This window comes from Dreissena polymorpha, chromosome 4 (genome assembly GCF_020536995.1).
Source record: "Dreissena polymorpha isolate Duluth1 chromosome 4, UMN_Dpol_1.0, whole genome shotgun sequence".
NCBI lineage: Eukaryota > Metazoa > Mollusca > Bivalvia > Myida > Dreissenidae > Dreissena > Dreissena polymorpha.
The window spans coordinates 2,981,993-3,006,919 of NC_068358.1; the positions used below are offsets into that span (position 1 = coordinate 2,981,993).

Genomic DNA, 24,927 nt, shown 5'->3' on the forward strand with positions numbered 1-24,927 from the left:
TATAACTGATCCCGTCCGGAAGTACCGGTTATGGGCGGTAACTCTTCCACGTTGACGGTTGATGTCAATAAAAAGCCAATCGTATACACGTTTAGAAATATTTATATGGCAAAAGATAAAACGTTGTGTGAACAAATAAACTAATTTTGTTTATCTTTGTATTTAAACCCTTTTATTTCCCTAATTGAATTCAAATCAGTTTAATTTTAAACAAGAACATGAATTGGAGGAGAAATGTTGTTTTGACAGTTTGTCAGCTTGCAGTTTTTCTGATGTTTTTTGGGTTGGCGTTCGCTGAAGATAAGAAGGAACACTCAGAAGACTCAGAAAAGGAGGTAATGTTTGGAAATTCATATAATTTATGACTTTTCCTTTTGATTAATTTGAAAATGAATTACAAATAGATGAAGGGTATAACATTGAGCAGGACTCCCTTTACTGATTCCTACTTTTTATCCCCACGCTTTTTGAAAAAAAGGTGGGGATATTGTGGTGATCTCCGCCGTCCGTCCGTCTGTCCGTCCGTCCTGGCCACTATCTCCTCCTACACTAAAAGCACTAGAACCTTGAAATTTACACACATGGTAGCTATGAGCATATGTGCGACCCTGCACTATTTGGAATTTTGATCTGACCCCTGGGTCAAAAGTTATAGGGGTTGGGGTGGGGCCGCGTCAGAAATTATCACTCATTTTTTTAGGTTATTTTACATTTACTTCTTTATTTCTACACCGATTCACTTCAAATTAATACTGGACCTCACCTATGACAATACGGTCAATCTCAACCATGCATGGCCCCATTCCCAACCCTGGGGCGCCCCGCCCACATAGGCCACACCCACCAAAAATTTCCATTTACTATAATTTTTTCATTTCTACACGGATTCACTTCAAATTGATACTGAACTTTTGTTATGACATTAGGGTCAATCTCAACTATGCATGGCCCCAATCCCAACCCTGGGGCGCCCGCCCACATAGGCCACACCCACCAAAAAATTCCATTTACTATAATTTTTTCATTTCTACACGGATTCACTTCAAATTGATACTGAACTTCTCTTATGACATTAGGGTCAATCTCAACTATGCATGGCCCCATAACCAACCCTGGGGCCCTGCCCACATAGACCACACCCACCCAAAATTGCCTTTACTATAATTTCTTCATTTCTACACCGATTCACTTCAAATTGATATTGAACTTCTCTTATGACAATACAGTCAATCTCAACTATGCATGGCCCCATTACCAACCCTGGGGCGCCCCGCCCACATAGACCACACCCACCCAAAATTGCCTTTTACTATAATTTCTTCATTTCTACACCGATTCACTTCAAATTGATACTGAACCTCTCTTATGACAATACGGTCAATCTCAACTATGCATGGCCCCATTACCAACCCTGGGGCGCCCTGCCCACATATGTCACACCCACCCAAAATTGCCTTTTACTATAACTTCTTCATTTCTACACCAATTCACTTCTAATTGATGATGAACTTCTCTTATGACAATACGGTCAATCTCAGCTATGCATGGCCCCATTACCAACCCTGGGGCACACCTAGGTCAAACATTCGGCGTGGGGATACGCGTCGGCCTCTGCCGCGCCATTTCTAGTTGCTTTTGATTCCTACTTTTGCCAAGTAAAGAGGGTGCCTGGAATCACCGAATTCCACTTTTCACCCAATTACAACTTAATTCCACTTTTCACCGAATTACAACCGAGTACCGAATATCTTTACGGAATTACACTTTACTTCAAGAAAAATTAACTGACATGTTTTTTATTTAACTTTATAGTAAACTACATTTTGTTCAGGGTTGTGTCATGGTATTGTTAATTGTGTTATGTTTCAGCTTTTCATCTTTAAAGACAACAGTTGGAAAATGTGAAATGTGTTGCATATCTCAGAACCTAATTCTACTTAAAATATTAAATTTATCCTTTTATTCCAATGATTAAAAAGGCTTAACATATGCGATTTGACGACGTTATTCAGGTAGTTGAAGATTATAAATGGAGACACTAAACAAAATAATATTATAAATCAAAGAATATTAATAATGTTTTATTATAAATGAAATAAACATCAAAATATTAAAACAAAATAATACAAATTATGTGAAATAAAAGAGAGAAATGTAAATGAACACGTACACACAAATATTTATTGTACTTTAATGAAATAAGTTATCCTTTTATCGCAATGATTTCAATGGTTAAACATGCCGGAATTAATTTAAAAAGTGAATATAGATAATATTACAGAATTACACATTCCATAACTTATCTGGTCTATGTAATACTATGGAAACAGCTGTTAAATTTCACAGCACTTTCAAAGGTTAACATAACATGTAAGATGTAGATCTACATGTAAATGGTTTAAATAGTTTGACAATGTATGTAACAAGTGTACATTGCCTTCAAGATTAAAATAGCGTGAAATATGTAAAAAGCATAAATCCATTGTATAATTTTCTGAAATTATACATAGTAAATTCTAAAAGAAATAAGAATACATTGTAAAATGTTATCTAACCACCTGTAACGTATTGAATAACAGTTTTTACTTGAAAAGTTACCACCACATATTGAATAACAGTTTTTACTTGAAAAGTTACCACCACGCGGCACTAAACAAGAGATATGCGGCGTACTTGTCAAGCAAAAACAAGCATTATGTTAACTCCTCAGTTGGTCTTTTTTTTTTAATGGTCGTAGTCTTACCATTGACCTTTCGCTTAAGTTGATTAGGTTTTTTACCATGAGTTAGTTTACCATTATTTGTTGTCGGCTCAGGTACTGCATAACCCTTAACCACGTTGAAATAAGAAGTTATGGGGCATATATTTGGCAGGTTTCAGATTACATTGATACGTCGTACCCAACGATACGATGTACTCAAATTATACAATATAACATTGGTATGGAAAATAAACTTAATGGCACCCAGCCATTCTTTGGGATACTGTTAAGTATATTTTCCTTACCAGAGGGTTCTTTTAAGTTGTACTTCAGACAGCAACGACCAATCAAGCCAAACTAGGGGCAAGTGTAACAAAATCAATTAATAAGTCAAAATAATAGCTGATCAGGTGTGAACAGCAACACTTAGTTAACAAGTGTTGATTTTAGAGGGCAATAACATTATTAGTCATTGCTTAGAGTTACAACTTGTACAGTTAACTTATAGAACAAGCACCATGTTTAATGAATGCTGTCTCATGTATAGGCGGTGGGACAAGCATTTCAAAAGCAGGAATGTCCTGTCAAACTGAAGACGTATGTATGACTGCCCAACTGGTATAATGATCCATCCCATTCTAATACGATTCACTCCGTGAAGGTAAAAAAGCCTTACAAACATAAGTAAAATACACCTGCAATATTTCATTTCAGGCAGTAAGAATTCATAAACATGAGGAATCATCTAAAGAAGACACTTACATATCATATGTTAAATACAAAGTGGCGCACTCGGAGTTCCTGCACGGATTCATTGCCTCCCTGTCCATGATCATAGTGTCGGAGCTGGGAGACAAAACTTTCTTCATAGCAGCCATTATGGCGATGCGTCACTCTCGTGCCACGGTCCTCGCTGGCGCACTGGGAGCTCTGGTTGTCATGACATTCTTATCAGGTATAGTGTCATAATAAGCAGATTTGATGCTATGAACCTTGGTCTGGGAAAACTTGGCTCTACATGTATGCATTTGCATAATGTGTTATTCCAGATTATCCTAAGCAGTTGGCACACCCTAATCAGGGACAACACTTTCAGCTTACCGGTTTACTGGCTTGTTGTTTAGAAGGGACTTACTTTCAACAACAAAAACTATAAAAGATGACACTTTTAAGCAGATGTATTTAGCCCAGTTTTTCCAAAACAAAACAAATATTTTCACAATAGTTTTTAGTTTCGCTACTTGCAAATAAAACTATGTACCGGTACAACAGCAGTCACTGTTATTCCACAATTATTTTTTATGTCCCCCACCACTATAGTGGGGGACATATTGTTTTTGCCCTGTCTGTTGGTCTGTCTGTTGGTTTGTGCCAACTTTAACATTTTGCAATAACTTTTGCTATATTGAAGATAGCAACTTCATATTTGGCATGCATGTGTATCTCATAGAGCTGCACATTTTGAGTGGTAAAAGGTCAAGGTCATCCTTCAAGGTCAAAGGTCAAAAAAACTAAATCCAAGTGGCGCAGAAGGGGACATAGTGTTTCTGACAAACACATTTCTTGTTTATAAACCTGGTACTTGTGCATATCTTTTGATACAATTTATTGGAAATCTATAATATCAATTAAATTTGTTGTATTTATTTTAAGTATTGATCGATTTAAACGTTTTCTGCTCTCAAATTTCAGCTATGCTGGGCTTTGCGACTACTATAATTCCACGAAAAGTGACCCATTATGCATCATCCATATTATTTGCTGTGTTTGGACTGAAAATGCTTAAGGATGGTAAGGCATTAAGGACAGTGCTCCTCATTTAATTTGTGTTATTACTTCCCCCTAATAGTAAGTATAGGCCTACTTGAAGGTGTTTTCTACATAAGTTGGTAATTGCAGTTAAAGCAATTTTCAAACAAGAACCCATTTTGCCCACACAAGTTTTGTTTATTAAACTATGCAGTGTGTTTTAATTATTGTTTTTTAATGGGAAGGGTCCAGTGCATTTTGGGAATTTGTCTGTTTAACAGACCCCCTCTGTTATGCATAGATTTCTGTCTCGCTCTGGAAAATGTGGTTTAATGCATGTTGATAAAGTGCTGTCCTTGATTAGCCTGTGAAGTCAGCGCAGACTCATCAGCAACGAATCTTTCTGCCTAAGCCGGATTTTGGCTAAGAAGAGACTTCCTTGAAAAATACAATAAAAGTGGAAAATGTTGTCCCTGATAAGTCTGTGTGAACTGCTCAGGCTGACCTGGGACAACACTTTATGCACATGCATTAAGCCTCATTTTTCCAGAGAGAGGATGATTTGCTTGCAGGCTGGTATATGTCCCCTGATGAAGCCCAAGAGGAATATAAGGAAGTCCAAGAAGAACTGAAGAAAAAGGAGGACGAGGTAAATCAACAATGTGTATTTGATAAACAGTTATTCCGATTAACAGCTTATCATTTTCATACGAGCACCATTCATTTTCAACGAGCATACGAGCATAAACAGTTATCCCGATTAACTCTTTCAGTGCTGGAACCGAATTGTGAAGGCCTTTGCAAACAGTTTGGATCCAGATGAGACGCCACAGAACCTGGCGTCTCATCAGGATCCAAACTGTTTGCTATTCTGATAATATTCTTTGAAAAAAATCGAAGAAAATGCTAATTTTAGAAATTCAGCAGACGACATTTTAGCAGACGACAAATTTCTCAGCATGCAAAGGGTTAACAGCTTACCATTTTCATATGATCATCAATTTTGAAGTGCAATATTAGTAAAAACTCATGTTATGAGTACAACAAATTTTGTTACGTTTCTAAATATCCTTTTTACACTATTATTATAATGAAGTTACTTATCACTGAATTTACAAGGATTAAAAGGTCAATATAAATGTATTGAATGTAATTTTTTTGCGACAAGGTTGGCAAAAACTTTTTTATTTGTTTAGCCTTTAATTTTCAGATTATGACATTTCTTTGCGTTCCTAAACAATTCTTCTACTTTAGTAAATGTAGTTCAGAGTTATTTTAATAAAAAGCCGACAACATTATGATGATTTTTTTTCGTCTAATATGTTTATTTTCCACAATGCCATCGCCCATGCAGTCTAAAAGCTGTGTGAAATTTATCTTAGCTATCTCTGGTATGTTAACTCCTGTTGCGCAATGTACCAGATAAAAGGCGCTATTATGTTTTTTCATGCCCCCTTTCGAAGAAAAGGGGGTATATAGTTTTCGCACTGAGTGTCAGTCTAGTCTGTCTGTCACACTTTTCGTGTCCACTCTCTAATTCAAATTGTTTTCATCCGATCTTTACGAAACTTGGTCAGAAGTTGTATCTAGACAATATCTAGATCAAGTTCCAATATGGGTCATGCCGGGTCAAAAACTAGGTCACGGGGTCGAAAAAACAAATCCAAGGGAAGTAATAAGCTTTAAATGGACATAATTATCTGACCTGCCAAATTATATATTTTTGTTAAATAAATCAAAGCGGCGCAGTAGGTGGCATTGTGTTTCTGACAAACACATCATGGTAAAAGGTCAAGGTCATCCTTCAAGGTCTAAGGTCAAAAATACAAATCCAAGGGTAGTAATAAGCTTTAAAGGGAGATAATTATTCAATATTGAACATAGCAACCAGGGGTGGCGAAATCAAATGTCTGAGTTGCCCGAGTCGTACATTTGCTTGTCTGGGCAACTGATTTTTTTCAATTAAGTTGTCCGTGGACAACAAGTTGTTTTAAAGTCGGGTCCAGGTATACAAAAAAAACATTGTATTAAAGCAGTAATTAAGTTTTACAAAACCGGATGTTGACACGCGATTACATTGTCAGTGCTATTTGCGGAGCAATCAACCTAAAATACGGGCACTCTCCTGCGCAGTGATCTCCCTTATTCTATAAGAGACCAGGAGCATGCCGCATTTTCAACATTCGGCTCGACTGTTAGACGGTGTACAGACTGGTTTCTTTATATTTACAATCAGACGGAAATAAAAAGTATCAAACTAAGATAATCAAAACACGGTCTACCTTGTTATTTGAGACGACTTTAATGGTAAAGATGGAACATTTTGTTTTTTTAAATCTTCAACAACAGAGCAGAAACACGAAGCTTTGAGCAGTCCACCTCCCAAAAATACTAAGAAAGATTATGATAAAAAATATGATCTAAGTAAACGCACCAGAACTTTAAAAAAACTTGGCTAACAGATTTTCAATGGTTACCAGTTGATGAAAATCAAATTGCTACCAGTAGCGGTGCAGAGCCTCAGTCTGATGAGGTCAATATATTGGACTGGTTTAATTTGTTAAGATTACGATGTACTTATGTTCAACACATGTTTTAATAACACTAGCTTTGCAAGATTAAAAGTTTGAAAAAGTCTTTATATTGTTTATAACATACTGCTATAATGAATGCACCATTGAAATACAACTATAAACAAAACCAGCACATCATACTCATTTTGATATATTCCACATTTTTTTACATTAATCAATAAATGAGTTTACAATTTATATAAACATTAACGGACAAGTGTAGTTCAGCAACGAACAAGTTAAATTTCCTAAATGGTTGTCCATGGACAAGTATAGTTTTTTGAGATTTCGCCACCCCTGGCAACTTTATATTTGGCATGCATGTGTATCTCATGGAGCTGCACATTTTGAATGGTGAATCTACAGTCACGGTAGTGGTTTTTAATTATTTACTTCTAAAAATAGAGATTTGTTAAAGACAATTATTTTCAAGGGAAGTAATTTACATAATTATAAATCTCAGGTTATATATTTCCTTACCAAGAATTTTAGTTCTTTTCACAGTTACTGTACAGATTTTTTATTTTGATTATTATTTAAACTGAAATGATTGATTTGTCAATTTTTTTTTTAATGGTATAATTATCATTTCTTTCCTGTACTAATTTGTGAATGGTAGGGTTCATTACATACCCGTGCACTTATGTCCATAGATACATGATGAACTCCCGCTATGATCTCTTTGATAAACCACAGGCCTTGGTTGTGATGATGTCTGACTTGGTCATTTTTGCCCCCCCCACTGGTTGCCGGTTGGATTGGACAAAATCCAAGGGAAGTAATAAGCTTTAAAGGGAGATGATATCTATACCTGCCAAATGATAAATAGAAATTTCAAAGCGGGGCAGTAGGGGGCATTGTGTTTCTGACAAACACATCTCTTGTTTACTCCTTGAGTCTACCATGGATAGGATTTGATGAAGGAAATTATTGTTTCTAACAAATACTTTAAAATTGACTAAGGTTTAACATAAGAGCTGAATGGGAGAGAACTCCATGTTGAGATTTCTTTGTGTTGTTGTTGTTTGTAATTGTTCATTTTGGGAATTTTTAGGTCCCATTTTGGAAAATATATACTTTTTATCATTGGGAATGGGTCCTCCTACCAGACCCAAATTTCAAACAAAAAAAGATCAATTTTCAACAACAGGGTATACAACATAATCCAATTTCAGATAAGGGACAGTGGATAAGAAAAAGTCTATTATTTGCAGACATTTTAGGGCGGTAGCAGCCTCCCCTGCCACCTCATTGCCTAAACCCGTGGTTGTTTCATTATGATCTTAAGCAATGGAATTATATGTCATGATTCCTTAATATAGAGCAATTTGAATCACTTTGATGTTACCAACATTTGAACAAATATATCATGAAATCAATATTAAGTGTTAATTGAAGTATGTAAATTTATTTTTTTGTTTCTAGAGATTAACAGGCACTCAGGATATAGAGACGGGCATTATACGAGGCCCCAAAAGGAACATCCTGAACCTGATATTCAGTGCAATATTCATAGAGGCCTTTGTGCTAACCTTCCTGGCAGAGTGGGGAGACAGATCTCAGATAGCCACCATCATACTGGCAGCCAGAGAGGTATGCTATCTATATCAGTTCTGCAAAAACTGGGCTTAGTGCATGTGCGTAAAGTGTCGTCCCAGATTAGCCTGTGCAGTCCGTACAGGCTAATCAGGGACGACACTTTCCGCATTTTTTCGTATTTTTAGTTTCAAGGAAGTCCCTCTTTACCAAAAATCGTGTTTAGGCAGAAAGTGTCGTCCCTAATCTGGGTTGACACTTTACGCACATGCATTAAGCTCAGTTTTCTCAGAACAAGGCTCATATTTACCATGTATAAACCAAACAAACTTGCTTGTACAAGTTTGATTACTGGACATGCCTAACAAATAGTATATTTTGTTTGTTTTTTTAAGAAAGGCATTTGACTAAATTACTTATTGTTATTATTTGTCAAACCAGGCAGATCAAGTGATGATGGGTGTGACAATTGATTGCAATACCTGGTATTTTAAGATTGAAAGAGAGTTTATAAGTAATGTTATGGCTTTCACTTACTGCAGGGGATTGTAGTAAAAGTGGTTAATATAAACTGTAGTAACTTACCGAAGTTATTTAAATGGTTATGTTACCGCTTTATTTGTTTCTTTGTATAAAGAATGGTAAATTACTGCGCCATAACTAACCATAGAAATTTTTAACTTATCATAGTAAAATTGCCAACAATGCAAAACTGAAAATGAGTCATTTTTGCTCAATATATCAAACAAAAATAGTCAAATGTGGGCTCTGTCTCTGTCACAAAGGAAAAAAAGTGAAAAACGGGCGAAAATCTTTAGTGAGCAAGAGGTGAACGTTATTAAGGACTTCATGAAAGAAAATCTTTATAAACTCAAACCACATCATTGCTTGGGCAGTCTGGACCTGGTGGCAAAAGCCAGGCTGATATGGCATGAACTTGTGTGTATGTTCGTATTTTGCATTTAAAGGAAAATGACTCGATTTAGCCAGTCTTGGTAAATATATATAACATCGTTTACATAAAAAATACAAAAAACACATATAAGTTTGTATTCCCATTGCCAAATAGCCAAAACTTATATACTAATAAACCAAACAGAAAAATGAAATTGTTTTCTATATAGCATTTTAAATTGTAATAATAATTCTTGATTCCACCTTCAAAAGTTCATGTATTTTGAATGCATCATGCATGAAATTATTACAGAGGGTCTCAGGTGTTTTAATCAATAAAAGAGCATGTTTTGCAACACTGCTTTTTATAAGCTAGAGTCTTTATACGAAATCTTTAATGAAATCTTTAAAAGTCACTTAAAATCACTGTTTGGAACGAAAGCACTTGCTATGTACATCAAATAAACTGCAGTTTATTTTTAGATAGCTGAAAGTTTTTAAGGTTCATGCCAATAAGCATTCATTATTGGGGACTTCAAATGATAACTACATTCATGTCAAGATACTGATAGCTGTGTATGGTGAATGAACAGGGTCTTACGCAACTTAAAGATTTAGTTTGACATTTTTCCAAACCACGACATACACTTGACATTTTTGCCAACCATGAAATATCAGTTCAAACATTCAATATTTTAAGCATGTTGCACACATTATATTTTTTGCTATTCATTCAATATGAATTAAATTAAATCCCCCAGGTTTAAACTTGTTTATAAAAGGTAGATCACTATCCTTATGTATTTAATATATTACAGTTATTGTATTCCCTGGTGTATTTTGTTATTGTTTGAAGTATACCGATAAGTAATATAGAGATATACAGACTCGAAATAAAACAATTTGTATAAGTTTGATAATAAATAATAATAATAATAACTTACTATCCACAAAACCGTATTTGTTTTATTGCCAAACACAGCTCAGCAGGAAAGTAGATATGACAATTGTTATATATATATTGATTTACTTTTTATGCCCCCGGATCGAATGATCAAGGGTATATTGTTTTTGGCCTGTCTGTCTGTCTGTCATTGTATGTGTGTGTCTGTCCCAAAACTTTAACCTTGGTCATAACTTTTGCAATATTGAAGATAGCAACTTGATATTTTGCATGCATGTGTATCTCAAGGAGCTGCACATTTTGAAATTTGAGTGGTAAAAGCTCAAGATCAAGATAATCCTTCAAGGTCAAAGGTGAAATATATGGCTTCAAAGCGCAGTAGGGGGCACTGTGTTTCACAAACACAGCTCTTGTTTGATAATCAAATCTAGAAATAATAAACACTGAAGTAATTTTCTTTAATGTTTTTAAACTATAGAAGTACTTCTGTATGTAAATCCACTTATATTTCCAGTATCTATAAATCTTGGGACAAGTTGTGATTAACAAGAGGTTAAGATTAATATAAGTACTTAGAGGATGTTGTCAGTAAGACCAGTATGTCACCTCGCTGTTGTATGTGTCTGAAATAAAGACCATCCACAATGTTAGTCAGAGGGTCCGTGTGATAACCAGCGCTTAGAGGTGGGTTGAAAATATCCGCGGTAAAAGGGCAGTTTCTGGTGTTGTTGTTTTTTAAAAAACAAATCACAGTGACTTGCTGTTAATGTGTGATTAAATTGTATATATAATTTGCTTATTGAAGTGTAAGTAATGTAACTATATAACCTCTATCAAAATGGCTGCTTGCTACTGACATTCGGAAAAAAAAATTGGAAAAAATAAAATTGTATTCATTTATCATAATTATCATTATTAAACTTACTTTTTTTAATATTGAAACATTGAACAATTTAAAAATGTAAACTTACTATTTAAAAAACTTAACTTTCTATTTAAAAAATTACACTTACTATTTACAAAATTACACTTACTATTTACAAAATTAAACTCGCCCAGTTCTGTTTTAAGAATTTAATATACTATTGTAAACCTAATAATCTTTACCAACACAGAGCATCCAATGTGTTAATTAAACATGCATATGACTTCATGTATGATCATTCTCAGCTTAGTATTTGGGTGCATGTTGCTGAGGTAATAGTACCTGAAAAATATGAGGTGCCCTCAAAGTAAGAGGGACATGCCTGATATGTGTCATAAAGGTCATGAAGACCTCTTCCGTCCTTATCAAGGGGAGTGCTAACCTTCTCTCCTTTCTTATGACACACTCTAATATGTGATTTTTTTGCTTTTATATGCTGGTTGTAGCTTTAATTCAACCAAACTGGCATTGTATATTTACAATGTTATGGACATTTCTGTACATAATAAATTTATCAATATAAAATATCATATGTCATGCATTAATATATTCAACTTGTGCTTTTTTAATTCCATATTTAACAATTAATTATTGTATTCATTTGTATTATTAACACTTTTTTAAGTAATTGATGCAAAACATTGGCTGCTAAAATTCAAAGGGAGGTAATTTCAATTGTTACTGTAATAAGAGTTGTCTTTCTTTTTCCTCATTTTAAATCTTTTCAGACAGTAAAATTGTTATTGCTATGCTATGATCATGAAAATTATACATATTTATATGTATACATATTTAAAGTGATGAGAGGATCATGACCCTTCATTGCTGCATTTGTGAAATCTTGCTGACTGTTAATAAAAATAGAATCACACAAACTTATGCATTAAAAAAAGATATGTAACATATAATAATTAATATATTTATTAATTACTATGTATTGAAGTTGCTCAAACTCAGTAAGAAAATCCCTTTTGTGTTGTATAAATGTTACCAAAACAAATTTACTTTCATGATGGTCATGACTATTTTCCTGGTTTTTAATGTCAGTTACAAAATCCCCGCAGTGTTGTTACATTTATAGAACTGTTTGAAGTAGACAGTGAGAAATTGTTTGACTTCTTTTATGGTTAACCTGGCTGGCTAGTTTTGTTGATTGAACACTGGACTGGAGCTACCCTTGCCGCTCATGAGACCTGGATACCTTGCGTGGATGTTGTCAATGGTGTTAGAATGTTTACGTAGTATGTGTAAATCAGCTTACACTGGAAAACTTACTGGCCATCATGATATGACTGATATACTTGTAGAGATAATGAACTTCAGAATAAACAATATGGGCCGTGCTTGATATGACTGATATACTTGTAGAGATAATGAACTTCAGAATAAACAATATGGGCCGTGCTTGATATGACTGATATACTTGTAGAGATAATGAACTTCAGAATAAACAATATGGGCCGTGCTTGATATGACTGATATACTTGTAGAGATAATGAACTTCAGAATAAACAATATGGGCCGTGCTTGATATGACTGATATACTTGTAGAGATAATGAACTTCAGAATAAACAATATGGGCCGTGCATGATATGACTGATATACTTGTAGAGATAATGAACTTCAGAATAAACAATATGGGCCGTGCATGATATGACTGATATACTTGTAGAGATAATGAACTTCAGAATAAACAATATGGGCCGTGCATGATATGACTGATATACTTGTAGAGATAATGAACTTCAGAATAAACAATATGGGCCGTGCATGATATGACTGATATACTTGTAGAGATAATGAACTTCAGAATAAACAATATGGGCCGTGCATGATATGACTGATATACTTGTAGAGATAATGAACTTCAGAATAAACAATATGGGCCGTGCTTGATATGACTGATATACTTGTAGAGATAATGAACTTCAGAATAAACAATATGGGCCGTGCATGATATGACTGATATACTTGTAGAGATAATGAACTTCAGAATAAACAATATGGGCCGTGCTTGATATGACTGATATACTTGTAGAGATAATGAACTTCAGAATAAACAATATGGGCCGTGCTTGATATGACTGATATACTTGTAGAGATAATGAACTTCAGAATAAACAATATGGGCCGTGCATGATATGACTGATATACTTGTAGAGATAATGAACTTCAGAATAAACAATATGGGCCGTGCATGATATGACTGATATACTTGTAGAGATAATGAACTTCAGAATAAACAATATGGGCCGTGCATGATATGACTGATATACTTGTAGAGATAATGAACTTCAGAATAAACAATATGGGCCGTGCATGATATGACTGATATACTTGTAGAGATAATGAACTTCAGAATAAACAATATGGGCCGTGCATGATATGACTGATATACTTGTAGAGATAATGAACTTCAGAATAAACAATATGGGCCGTGCTTGATATGACTGATATACTTGTAGAGATAATGAACTTCAGAATAAACAATATGGGCCGTGCATGATATGACTGATATACTTGTAGAGATAATGAACTTCAGAATAAACAATATGGGCCGTGCTTGATATGACTGATATACTTGTAGAGATAATGAACTTCAGAATAAACAATATGGGCCGTGCATGATATGACTGATATACTTGTAGAGATAATGAACTTCAGAATAAACAATATGGGCCGTGCTTGATATGACTGATATACTTGTAGAGATAATGAACTTCAGAATAAACAATATGGGCCGTGCATGATATGACTGATATACTTGTAGAGATAATGAACTTCAGAATAAACAATATGGGCCGTGCATGATATGACTGATATACTTGTAGAGATAATGAACTTCAGAATAAACAATATGGGCCGTGCTTGATATGACTGATATACTTGTAGAGATAATGAACTTCAGAATAAACAATATGGGCCGTGCATGATATGACTGATATACTTGTAGAGATAATGAACTTCAGAATAAACAATATGGGCCGTGCTTGATATGACTGATATACTTGTAGAGATAATGAACTTCAGAATAAACAATATGGGCCGTGCATGATATGACTGATATACTTGTAGAGATAATGAACTTCAGAATAAACAATATGGGCCGTGCATGATATGACTGATATACTTGTAGAGATAATGAACTTCAGAATAAACAATATGGGCCGTGCTTGATATGACTGATATACTTGTAGAGATAATGAACTTCAGAATAAACAATATGGGCCGTGCTTGATATGACTGATATACTTGTAGAGATAATGAACTTCAGAATAAACAATATGGGCCGTGCTTGATATGACTGATATACTTGTAGAGATAATGAACTTCAGAATAAACAATATGGGCCGTGCTTGATATGACTGATATACTTGTAGAGATAATGAACTTCAGAATAAACAATATGGGCCGTGCTTGATATGACTGATATACTTGTAGAGATAATGAACTTCAGAATAAACAATATGGGCCGTGCTTGATATGACTGATATACTTGTAGAGATAATGAACTTCAGAATAAACAATATGGGCCGTGCATGATATGACTGATTTACTTGTAGAGATAATGAACTTCAGAATAAACAATATGGGCCGTGCTCTGTGAAAAGGGGGAGTCAGCACACGCTAATTAGGGACGACTTTTTCACCGAAACTGGTTTTTTGCTCAGAAGAGACTTTCTTTAAATGAAAAAAATCATAAAAGCAGAAAGTGTCGTCCCTGATTAGCCTGTGCACACTGCACAGGCTAATATGAGACGACAGTTTATGCACAAGCATGAAACCCCCTTTTCACAGAGCACAGCCCATTTATATGAGTGGATGTCGACAGTTATAGCTTCCTTTCAGGATGTGTATGGTGTGATGCTGGGAGGATTCCTCGGACACGCCATGTGTACCGGCCTGGCCGTGCTAGCTGGACGTATCGTGGCAGCAAAAATATCAGCCAGAACAGGTACGCAGCAAGGCAAATAGTTTGCAAGAATAACTATAATAAGCTGAGTTGTTGTTCATTGCTTTTTATTACACCATTTCCACGGGATCACAAACAAAAAACATTTGTTGTGAGTAATGACTGCACAGTCACATTCTGATTGTGTGAAGTATCACTTTGAATCAGAGATAATATTTGCTTTGGAAACTCAATTGTTCCAGAGGTCTCAGAATTCTGTTTTTAGCTTGCATGAGCACAAAATTCTCATGGTTATATTTTGTGATGACTATATGTCTGTTGTTTGTTATCTGTTGTCAACATCAAACTTGTGAATACATGTACACTTAGAGTCCACATTTAATGTTCATGAAACGTGGTCAGATCATTTGTCCCAATAATATCTTGGGTAATGTAGGGTCAAAAACTTGGTCTAATCTTTATGAAACCTACCCAGAACCTTTGTTGTAGTGATATAGCAGCTGATTTAAAAAATGGTCCTTTCAAAAAAAATGACTGCCAGAGAGCAGAGCAGTTTTACACATATATGAATATTGAAACTTTGTGAACACTTCAGAAGTAACTTTTTTTGTTCAATTGTTATGAAACTTCTGATATCTCAGTTGAGTTAAAAATTGTGCTTCTCATTGAAAAATATGGCCACATGGGGCTTAGTAGATTTTAATATGGAAAAAGTGAATATTTGACCTTGTCTCATGTTTGTCCAATATTCCAGGAACTTGCTCAAAATCTTTGTTGTAATGATAACACAGCAGAGTTTTGATGATTTTTTTCAGAATATTGAAAAGTATTGCCACCAGGGGGCGGGATAGTTTTCCTTAAATGGCTGTAGTGAATACTTTTGACCTCTTAAGAAGCCACTTTTTCTGTCCAATCTTCATGTGACATTTATTCTTATAATAAACATGTCGAGTTTTCAGGTTCTTGAATAACACAGAAGGTGTTGCAGTTATAAACCTTGTCAACAATATTGAAATCACATGTTTTGCCCTATCAGCAAGAATTTTATCAAACTTGTGTTGTTATGCTACCATGATGGCAGATGCTGTTCTGACAACATCCAACTTCTTTTTGAAGCTACAATAAAAAATATATTTAAATTCCCTGCTTCTTTTAAAAATCATCCACCTACTCTGATGAATATGTATCTTTTTTTCAGTGACATTGTCAGGCGGAGTGGTGTTCCTGTTATTTGCTCTAACAGCGGTCATGCTGGGTCCTGAATAGGGTGCGCTAGACTGGCATCTCCCTATCATGTTCCACGCAAGCTCCATTATAATTATTGGGTAGAAATAAGTCGAAACAATTTGTAATGGGAAGGGAAGTTTTCAAATGTGAATGAATACCTTGGATATCATAATCTGAAAAAACAAATGTGACATGTGAATATTCACAATGAAATTTGAAGAACCACCTTCACATTCCTAGTATTAAGTATAAAGAGATCTCAGCGCAGGTCAGCTGTTATCACTTTCTGGAAATTCAACTTGAAGTGAACTGATATATGACACCATTATGATGTCCAAAATATCTTTTAAGTAATCTGTCCGTTAAGAATTAAACTAAGACAATCTGAAAATTATACTTTGAACTTTTCATCACTTGATACCATTTTATGATTTAGTGTAATAGGCTGCTTAAAAAAATGTTAATTAAACAGATTTTTTTTCTTTAATTTTAAGGTGATTACTTTGATTAAGCCATCTTATTGAGATTTTCTTAAGTTTGTTCTAATTTAATGAAAAGTGAATACGAATCTCATTTTGAATTAAATACATAACATTAAATACATAACCTAGCACAGCTTCAGTAAACCTTGGTATGCTTGGAATTATTTTCAATTTATGGACTTACTACCAGATTTTTTAATGTAAAATAGTGATTTAGCATAGATGCCAATTTTTAAATTTGAAATACTCTTAATTTTTTTTACATGAGGTTCACAACATCTTTTTTTCTTCTTTTTTTAAATGTTATTTTGCTTTTTAACCATAAGATATTTTATATGAAGTCTTACTGGGGAATTTAATTTATTGCATGAATACATATTTCTCATGATCAAAAAAGATATTACTTCACAGTACACACGTACTTTTGTTGTTTGTTCTATTGTATTTTTACAGTTCATTTTCATAGGTAGAAAATGTTTTCCAAGTGTGTCTTTCTGTGCAGCAGCTGTTGCTTTATGATGAAGTGATGTAGATATGGAATCACATAATCAAAAGAAGCATCTGTTCTTACAATCCTTTAAAGATGAATAAAAATCGTATGAAATAATCGGTTTCTAGGTTGTTTGGTAAGATAGTTTCTCAGGAATTTCAGAATGGTTTTGATTCAAACTGAAAACATGTATAGAAAAATGGTAATGCATAAAATCTTGAGAACGAATGGAGGAATTGTAATAGGAGCATATATACATTATATGACAACTTCATTTTAGTTTGCATATGATGCACAATCAATCAATTGCACTGTTAGTAAATATTAGAATAATTACTGATCAAAATACAGGCTTCATTTAGACCTTGTATGATATTCTTGAAATTTGAAAAAACAAAAACACTATATTAACATGATAGAATAAAGTACCTGGGAGACAAACAGTTTAGTTAAAAAAAGCCATAAACTTGGACAAGAACAGAATAAGTAGAGCGCGCTGTCCTCCAATAGCTTTTGTTTATTGACTTATTCTGTACTTTTATTTGCCAAACTTTAGCCTGACTTTCCGAAACTTAATTTTATTCTCAGCGCTGTATAAATAAATCTGAACCTACTTATAGAATACTTAATGTTCTACTACTCTTTGTAATAACAAGGTATTATTAGTTACACTGTTAATAACTGATGGTGTATGGGATATCCACCCTCAGTAATTTCATACCATACGAGAGCGAAGCTTGAGTATGAAAGTACTGAGGGTGTATATCCCATACACATTCAGTTACTAACTGTGTAACGATTATATCTCAACCAACTACTCGATTACTTGGGGTGTATGAAAAATACGCCATGGGCACGTGACCACTCTAAGCCAATCCCCGGTAGGTCATTTTTATAGGAGGTAAGATGGACATCAGTTTCCTAATTTGATCAAACTGTCCATATATCTTCAGTCTTCACGCTAAATATTTTAGCCAAATAGCCCTTCGGGCTAATATGATGGAATTTTGAATGGCCCGAAGACATGTTCAATAGCCCGAGGAGGTCAATTTAAATTTTATGACTTTTTTGGCCAGGAACACCAAAATAGTTATTAACAATCAGAAAATCTACTTCCATTAGTAAAAACAGATGCATGTGATTACAGTAATAAAGGGTATAATGTTTCCTTTTGAAATGCATTTTATACAAAATGCACCAGATAATTATGTTGTTTATTGTAACTTTATTATTACACATGTTCTCATTCAATGATTCCATTAATCAGTTTGACCGGTGTTTTGTTTTATTTTAAAGCGAATTATTATCATGTTTAAAAAATATCCGAAAAACTTCAAAAATACATCAGCCTATTAAAATAACAGATTATTATCGTATTATTACTAGGACAATCGCCGGTGAATTTCTGAATTGTCGGCATGTGACTTCAGAACAAAAGGCCACTGGGTGTGTTAATTGCCCAATCTACAAGTGACAATGTCTGCTTCTTTAATTTACTCCCGATGTTTTGATAAGCATGTGTCAACCGTGAAAAGTATTGTATATTCGTAAACAGATTATAAGTAGCAAAATAGGTCACGTAGCAGAACGAGATTACAGAATAAACGAAAGTACTACAATTATTAATAATACATTAAAAAAACTTATTCTAATGCGCAAAAATAATTGATTAAAACACATGGAAACCTACCTGTAATAAGTATCAATTTGTTTTAACCCAATGCGTACAATATCCCTTACAGACTCTTTAATTTTTATTGAAAAAATTACTTGTCCATTTTTCATGAATTATAAATACATTTTCGGAAAACGCTTCTCAAATTAAATACGCTTCTAGATTGGTCATTATTTTAAAACATTACGAAGTGCCCGATGCGCGAACATCCCGGAACGTGATCTACACATGTTCAGTTTGAATAACCTCATCTTGGTTGGGCGTCAATTGCATCATTACTTTAAATAGCAACATACCCGGATGCTTACACGACAGTTTAGAAAAATGGCGGCCGCATGCTTTAAAACGTCATTTTAGGCATTTAAATAGCAAATTTAAACGTGCTTCTTAAAAACGCGTATAAATCAGGTTATTGATACTCGGGCTTCGGGCTTATAGGCTAATTCGAAGACTGTATCTTATAGATTTATTTCTGAACATGTTTTGTATTCCTTTAGATCCTTTGAAATCGAACTTTAACACCAGTTTTGTTGCTTTAGTAGTAATTTTTACCCAGTATTCATGTGTTGAAATATACACGGTGTAACAGATTGGTGATATGTTAAATTCTTTTTCCATGTTTAGGATTTTCATGGCATTTTTACTACAGAGGTGTAACAGTACATCTTATCGGCTTAAATAAACAATTACCGTGACACGGATTTGTCCCTGAAAGACCAATAGATTAACCACTTTTACCTCCTAGTGGTCGCTTAATTCAAGATTCGGACATCGAAATACACAAAAATCAGCGGTCGCTGGTCGTGTAAGACAAAAGTTGCTTAATACAATATCATTATATAGCGAAAAACAACATTTATTCCTTTCCTGATTCCAATGTACAACTAGAAATGGCGCGGCAGAGGCCGACGCGTATCCCCACGCCGAATGTTTGACCTAGGTGTGCCCCAGGGTTGGCAATGGGGCCATGCATAGCTGAGATTGACCGTATTGTCATAAGAGAAGTTCAGTATCAATTAGAAGTGAATTGGTGTAGAAATGAAGAAGTTATAGTAAAAGGCAATTTTGGGTGGGTGTGGTCTATGTGGGCGGGGCCCCAGGGTTGGTAATGGGGCCATGCATAGTTGAGATTGACCGTATTGTCATAAGAGAGGTTCAGTATCAATTTGAAGTGAATCGGTGTAGAAATGAAGAAATTATAGTAAAAGACAATTTTGGGTGGGTGTGGTCTATGTGGGCGGGGCGCCCCAGGGTTAGTAATGGGGCCATGCATAGTTGAGATTGACTGTATTGTCATAAGAGAAGTTCAATATCAATTTGAAGTGAATCGGTGTAGAAATGAAGAAATTATAGTAAAGGCAATTTTGGGTGGGTGTGGTCTATGTGGGCGGGGCCCCAGGGTTGGTTATGGGGCCATGCATAGTTGAGATTGACCCTAATGTCATAAGAGAAGTTCAGTATCAATTTGAAGTGAATCCGTGTAGAAATGAAAAAAATATAGTAAATGGAATTTTTTGGTGGGTGTGGCCTATGTGGGCGGGCGCCCCAGGGTTGGGATTGGGGCCATGCATAGTTGAGATTGACCCTAATGTCATAACAAAAGTTCAGTATCAATTTGAAGTGAATCCGTGTAGAAATGAAAAAATTATAGTAAATGGAAATTTTTGGTGGGTGTGGCCTATGTGGGCGGGGCGCCCCAGGGTTGGGAATGGGGCCATGCATGGTTGAGATTGACCGTATTGTCATAAGAGAGGTCCAGTATCAATTTGAAGTGAATCGGTGTAGAAATAAAGAAGTAAATGTAAAATAACCTAAAAAAATGAGTGATAATTTCTGACGCGGCCCCACCCCAACCGCTATAACTTTTGACCCAGGGGTCAGATCAAAATTCCAAATAGTGCAGGGTCGCACATATGCTCATAGCTACCATGTGTGTAAGTTTCAAGGTTCTAGTGCTTTTAGTGTAGGAGGAGATAGTGGCCAGGACGGACGGACAGACAGACGGACGGACGGCGGAGATAACCACAATATCCCCACCTTTTTTTCAAAAAGCGTGGGGATAATTTATCAAAATTTCTTTATCGTTTTTATTGATCACTTTTAGACAGGACAATTAGATTTTAAGTACGAAAAAAAACAACATTATGAACATAGATTTTCTTTTGCCTTGTTTTAAACTGCTAGTAAAACTTTTATAAGTGAATATCCATTAGATGCTTTTGCAACATACATATCTACTGTTTAAACAATTGTTACATGTATTAGGTTGGTGTTTGTATAATATTGCTAGATAATGGTCCCAAGCATTCCACACTGCTTACAATTCGTTATGTCTCTGTCACAGATATTGATGCTTTTGGCCGAGGTATAGTGTTACTGTAGGTACCTATTTTTGTATCTAAATGACAGCTATTTTAATAAAGTTGAATCAATGTACTGTTACTGGGTAAGGGGTGATGAGGGGTACAGGGATGTTATTAGGAATATTTTATACAAACCTAAAAAACAGTGCATATGCATATATCGTCGCTGCCGTTCTCAAACCTCGTAGCTACAAAACGCCAACTTTTCAGGAGAGAGAAAAACCGTCTCATTTTTTTGTAACGATGTTTTAGAAATTGAAATTCTGTAAAAATACCAAACAAATGAAGCTGCAAAATACAGTATAAGCCGTAGACGGGTAAGTCATAATGATAAGTCATACTGACAGTCAGACATGGTAGCTACGATATTTTGTCACCACAGTTTTGTCATTTTTATGAGGTACGACAATTCGTCCTAATAGGAAACCTCGTAGTTGCAAATTATTTTTTTTTATAAAAACGTTTTTGTCAAATTTGTCCAAACGAAACGACGTACCTCATAGGTGAAATGGCGTCGCTACAACTTTTCGCCGGGAAAAAAGCCAACAATCATTCTACAACATTTCGTCACGTAGCTTTTTCAAGGGCTCTGATTAGCGTAGAGCTACGAGATATAGCACAAAACACGCGCCAGACTTAATATATTCGGAAAAGACGAAAAAAATATTTTGAAAATTTTGGAGCTACGAGGTTTGAGAACGACAGCGACGATATGTTATAAACGTTTCCCTGTAAAATTGTTTGAAAACTTCTATACTTTTGGTGATTCAAGGTAATTGGTGTACCATGTTTCATTATAGGTAATTCGAGAAAATTGGTGTACCATGTTTGCTTTTACATCATTTTCATGTGATCTCTTTAGAACATCATTTTACAGTGACTGTGACTACGCATGGTGCTGGAAACTAAACAGGGTTGTTATTTTGTAAAAACAACTATTTTGCAAATAACAGCTGTACTTAAGTGTATGTTTGTTTTTGTATGATGTCTCTCATATGGTTTCACAGTGGAGTGTTTGATAAAATAATGTGTATTTTGGTTTTTAAGATTTACAGCATTAAACCTGAACAGACTGCGAGTTACTCGCAGGCTGTTCTGGTTTTATGCTGTTTACACATAGCCATTTTCCTTTTGCTTCTAAGTGGGAAAGGGTTTACTGATCAACTAAATTGCTTAATGGAGGAGTTATGGAGAAGAATAGCCATGTGGTGAAGAGGTTTTCTTTCCTTTGTATAACAGTTTTTCAACAGATATATTTTTCTGCTATTATTGTTCATTTTATGCATGTCTTTTGTTCATTCTATTCATGTAAAGGAAGTAAGTCATTATTGGTGAATTACTTAAATACTGTGATTCTGCAGAATGTAATTGTACAAATAAATAGAGGATATTTGTTGGATTTGGTGAATTATCGATTTTAATTCACGAGTGATCATAGAAAATAATATTTATTTATTTAAATATATATTTTCTATGATCACGAGTTAATATAAATCGATATTCCACCGAATCCAACAATTTTCTTTTATTTTATGCTTTTTTTCACAGTTCGTAAACATTGTTAAAGAAATTAACTAAAGAATTTCGCTGGGATAATGACGTCATTTCGTCAAAAAAATGACGTCATTTCACAGTAAACAGTGAAAATTATCGATAATTTTCACTGTTAACTTTCACTGCTTGAAACAGTGAAATTATCAATTTTAATTCACTGATATTTCTCTATAAACCACCATAAAGCATAAAATAAATTTACTTTTTGTTCACTGTATATTTACAACATTAATACATCTGACTAAGCTGTCTCACTATTTAGAACGTTTTGGTGGGATTTAAATTATTCCAATCTTTTATGTGTCGGATGTTTTATGTTTTCCATTGATGGAATGTGTTTGTTTTCTTTGATTTTAGTATAACAACAAGAAATATAAAGAAATTAAATTATTTAAGATAATTGATCTAGAAAGTGCCGGAAACGATGACTCTTGTTTGTATTCACCTACTTAATTTGATAAGTATGACCACTTGTTTAACTGTTGATGTAGATTTTTATCCTGTTTGAATGTTTGGAATATATTTCTCATCTTAAAATGATTATTAATACTGGTACATGTCATATAGAGAATTTACTTTAAATAAAAAAGTAGATGTGTATAAAACTTTCTTTTTATGCCCCCGGTAGGGTGGCATATAGCAGTTGAACTGTCAGTCCATCTGTCTGTCTGTCTGTCAGTCTGTGTGTCCGTCTGAAAACTTTAACAATGGCCATAACTTTTGCAATATTGAAGATAGCAACTTGATATTCGGCATGTGTATCTAATGGAGCTGCACATTTTAAGTGGTGAAAGGTCAAGGTCATCCTTCAAGGTCAAAGGTAAAAAAACAAAAAGAGATACATGTACATTTTATTTATATTTTATATCATTTGGCAGGTACAGATCATTTCACAAGGAAAGTAATATTTTTTAAAGGGATATAATAATTATTTTTTTTTTAATTCAAAGCGGCGCAGTAGAGGGCATGGTGTTTTTGACAAACACATCTCTTGTTTAACCTAAATGTCTTCAAAAAGTATTTCTTTGCTTCAAATACTCGATATTACCAGTTTATATTGTATTGATGTTGTTTTTGTGTTTTGACAACAGTCATGTCACTGCAATCATGTGACCAGTGACATATTTATTGAATTGTTATACATGGTAAAATAATTGTACATAGAATGGTTTGAAGAAATAAAGGATACAATCATATGGTGTATTTTACCTGTATTTTTCAGCAGAATATAGTATTGTGTAGTTATCTGGTAGATTGTTATCTAACTTTAAAGATATTCTTGTCTATTTTTAAACAGGTTTTCCTAAGGAAAAAACTGGTTAATAGATTGGCGAATGTCGGCTGGCGGGCGGAACAAGCTTGTCTGGGCCATAACTTTGTCGTTCATTGTAAGATTTTAAAATCATTTGGCACATTTTTTCATCATCATTGGACGGTGTGTTGCGCAAAAGAATTACGTCTATATCTCTAAGGTCAAGGTCACACTTTGATTTCAAAGGTCAAAAATGGCCATAAATGAGCTTGTCTGGGCCATAACTATGTCAATCATTGTGAGATTTTATAATCATTTGGCACGTTTTGTTCACCATCATTGGACGATGTGTCGCGCGAAAGAATGACGTCAATATCTCCAAGGTCAAGGTCGCAATTGGAGTTGAAAACCTGGTTTTGTGACAATTTTGTCCCTTGTTCTTTATTAGCTTATAAACAACAAATTGAACAATTAGTTTTTCCGATGCTGGGTGATAAACCATGCTGACCACTTGTTTATATTTATAGCTTCAGTACTTTTAAATATTCATTGATTTAATGATCACCAACTCTTTTATAGAAAATTATCTCTCAAATGCATTACTGTCCCTAAAATACTATTAGGTGACACTGAATTTATGTAATTCAATGGACCAAAGACAACAAGACGTTATTCTCAAACTAATGAC

General features: G+C 34.5%; 1 protein-coding gene and 1 non-coding gene across 2 annotated transcripts; one reads left to right on the forward strand and one right to left on the reverse strand.

Annotated features, from left to right (window-relative positions):
• The first annotated feature begins 5 nt into the window (after positions 1-5).
• On the forward strand, positions 6-24,183 carry LOC127877966 (transmembrane protein 165-like). The gene is made up of 7 exons (XM_052424299.1): positions 6-335; positions 3,416-3,656; positions 4,394-4,492; positions 5,023-5,099; positions 8,449-8,616; positions 15,133-15,238; positions 16,395-24,183. The coding sequence occupies exons 1-7, from the start codon at positions 219-221 to the stop codon at positions 16,460-16,462; spliced, it is 876 nt and encodes a 291-aa protein (XP_052280259.1). The 5' UTR covers positions 6-218; the 3' UTR covers positions 16,463-24,183.
• Positions 11,568-11,686, reverse strand: LOC127880349 (U6atac minor spliceosomal RNA). The gene has a single exon (XR_008049539.1). It is a non-coding gene; the product is annotated as a U6atac minor spliceosomal RNA (small nuclear RNA).
• Positions 24,184-24,927: the final 744 nt, after the last annotated feature.